Source organism: Dermacentor andersoni, chromosome 2, assembly GCF_023375885.2.
Source record: "Dermacentor andersoni chromosome 2, qqDerAnde1_hic_scaffold, whole genome shotgun sequence".
Classification (NCBI taxonomy): domain Eukaryota; kingdom Metazoa; phylum Arthropoda; class Arachnida; order Ixodida; family Ixodidae; genus Dermacentor; species Dermacentor andersoni.
In genome coordinates this window covers 91,091,131-91,094,116 of record NC_092815.1, presented here as the reverse complement: position 1 = coordinate 91,094,116, position 2,986 = coordinate 91,091,131, and the positions used below count along the sequence as shown (strand labels likewise).

Here is a 2,986-nt window from a genome sequence, read left to right as displayed (position 1 = left end):
GCGCTGCCGCGATTTTATCGCACTTGGACTATATATGCTGAGCATCACGGCGCCGCCGAAGGCTACGGCTGAAATTCGCCTGGGCTGTCCATATAATTTTTATCGCAATAAAAAATTTGGATTGTAAGTGTTGTAAGTTTGTTTGTAAGTGTTCTTTTGAATTGACCGGCCTTCTTCGCTAATAAAATACCCATCATTCCGATTGGCTGACAGTTGCTCATACTCTAGGATAGCTCCAGAATAGGAGCTTTTTTTGTGTGTGAATCTATGGACCAAGTTTCCAAGTAGCCGTTGAAATTCCGTCTTTCACGTTTGACCTATAAGCCGATGTCGGGCGTCGCAGGATTCCTTGCTGCTGGAGAGCCGACGCGGCGTTCGAAGACGGAGTAAGGCCAAATGCAAGCGGGTCGCAGCCGAAGCTGCAGCAATCATGGCGGTGATGTGCGCGCTTCTCATCTACCTGATGCAGCGCCCTACGATCACGAGGGCATTCAGAGGCAGCAAATTATGCGCCACGCCGGGTTGCCGCTACCAAGCTGAGATCATCGCCGGCTGGGTAAACGTCAGCGTCGATCCGTGCGATGACTTCGAGGCGTACGCCTGTTCACGCTGGACTCCAAACATCGAAGGCCACGGGACTGGCTCAGCTATGATGAGTCATGCCGATTACTACTGGATTCGCTATTTTCGTCAGCGACTCGAGGAAGCCTCGAGCAGGTTGCGCATCGCAAAACGAATAGCGGCACTTTTCGACTCTTGCAAAGAGAAGCGGACCGCGGAAGAAACCAGAAAAGGAATTTACGAGATTAAAGAATTCATGCGGGACCTTAAGATTCGATGGCCAGAACCACCTTTGCCAGGAGTCGAACCGCTGGGCGTCATCCTCGATCTGGTGTTCAACTGGGGCACCGATATCTGGTTCCGAGCTGACTTGTCGCTACACACCACTGACATTGGCGGCAGAAGAAACCTGCTCCTGCAGCCGGCAGTAGTTCTCAGTGCGCGATGGAGTAACGTGGCTGGCATCTTATTCACGGACAAGTTCATAGAGTATTGGCTGGGTTTCTACCAAGCTTTCGCTCCCGGTGAAGAGATGAGGCCCCTTGATGCCATTCTGGACATCAGGAGTATGCAAACGACGATTTACGCAGACTTCGTTCAAGTTGAAAACAGCGAGTTAAAGCATCCAAGGCACACTCGACTTGGAGACATCCAACGTTATACACCTCATATTTCTGCCCGTCGGTGGATTGACGCTCTCAACGACAACTTGGTCGGCCACGGACAGTTCATCTCTTCGGATGGCGTGACGACCGCGGACACAGAGCTTCTCATGGTCGTGGACAGGCTGTTCGCCAATTTCAGCCGCGAGCAACTGCTGGACCACATATCGTGGGAATTCGTACAGCTAATCGCTCCGCTCGCGGGCTCGAAATTGCTTCTGGCCAAGTACGGAACTGAGACACGTGCTGAGATGCAAGGGGACAACTTCTGCTCCACACAAATCGAAAGAGCATACCGCTGGCTTGTCACAGCAGCACTATTGCTCCCGCAGTTTGACCCCAAGGCGAGAGCATTTCTGGACCAGCAGCTGGCAAACATCACTGAAGCTGCCATTATGAAAGTGTCCAGCGTCTTGTGGGCCGACAACGGATCAGTGGAATTGGTTGCAAACCAGCTGCGGAATCAGAGAACCGTCATCTGGCCGCCGTATGAGCCGCTTAGCGACAACGCGCTCAACAAGGCTTTCCACTCCTGGTTCTACGAGAACGCTAGCTTTACGCAACACTGGATTCGATCGGTGACAAGGTGGCGGCAGCTGCGCAAGAGTCCGATCTACAGGCGCAGCGACGACTCTCCGCGATCGTACGCCTTGCCGCACTTTGAGTACGACCCCTTCTCGAACGCGGTTCGTGTGTCAGCGGCGACTCTGTTCATTCCTTGGTACCAAGCCGCGGGCAGTAAAGCCGCTTTATATGGCGGCATCGGCTTCACGTTCGCGCGAGAAGTGGTCAAGTCTTTCGACGGCGTCACGCCAGCGTTCGACCGACGCGGCGAGTTCCTCGACACGTGGCCTACAAACATATGGAAGGAAGCCTCGGCAAACAAGGCGTCATGTCTGCGGCCCGAGTTCGATACGGTATTCCCCGAGATTCCCGCTCTGGAGATTGCGTACGCGGCATTCCTGGCGTCGTCCGCCAAAGACGCGGATCGCTCGCTGCCGATTGCCAAGGAATGGAGCCCAGAACGAGTGTTCTTCGTCACCGCCTGCTTCACGATGTGCAACATGCCGAACACGCTGAGACGCTTTCGCGTGGACTGTAACAAAGCGGCCAGGAATTTCGCTCCCTTCGCGGCGGCCTTCAATTGCCCGGCGCATTCAAGGATGAACCCTCGAGAAAAGTGCTCCTACTTTTATTAATCCATATGCGTGTTGCTGCATGTCATTGAGTACATCTCCGCGCTGAGACAAACGTGTTGTCACCCATTAAAACTGCCATATCATGGATATGTTATCTGTTGCCACTTTTAATTTGTAGTGTAGCATTTACGAAAGCATACATGGGTAGATTATTGCTTTAATAAATTATTTTGGGCTAGCGAAGTTGTTTTACAGTGGCGATAATTTTTTTTTTGCAGACAAATGATGCAGTGAACGGTAAACCGAAATATATTATCAAGCACTCCCTCAGTATGTTGGCGCTCCTCCTAAATTTTTCTACGTGTACAGTTAGACAACACCGAGGTGCAAATGTGACAATATTTCAAAGACAAGAAAAATGACAACGCCCGGGGTCGCAAAATGCACCTGACGATCATGACGATGACCCCGAAACGTACGCCGTATATATGTGCTGCTTTGTTCTGCTGTTGCCCTGATGGTGACGGGGCTACCTTCTCCGCTCGAAATCCTATAGACAAATATCCCGCATCCAACTTGGGAGAAGCGACCATGTCAACATGGGAGATCTGAACACGCTTGTAG

The 2,986-nt window shown here is 51.9% G+C and overlaps 1 protein-coding gene across 1 annotated transcript; it reads left to right on the top strand.

Annotated features, from left to right (window-relative positions):
* The first annotated feature begins 430 nt into the window (after positions 1-430).
* LOC126541977 (endothelin-converting enzyme 1-like) lies at positions 431-2,422 on the top strand. Its single transcript, XM_050188946.1, has one exon. The coding sequence runs from the start codon at positions 431-433 to the stop codon at positions 2,420-2,422; it is 1,992 nt and encodes a 663-aa protein (XP_050044903.1).
* The last annotated feature ends 564 nt before the right edge of the window (positions 2,423-2,986 follow it).

Excerpts from the sequence above, each read along its gene's own strand:
- LOC126541977 (XM_050188946.1), top strand. The coding sequence starts at position 431 with ATGGCGGTGATGTGCGCGCTTCTCATCTACCTGATGCAGCGCCCTACG.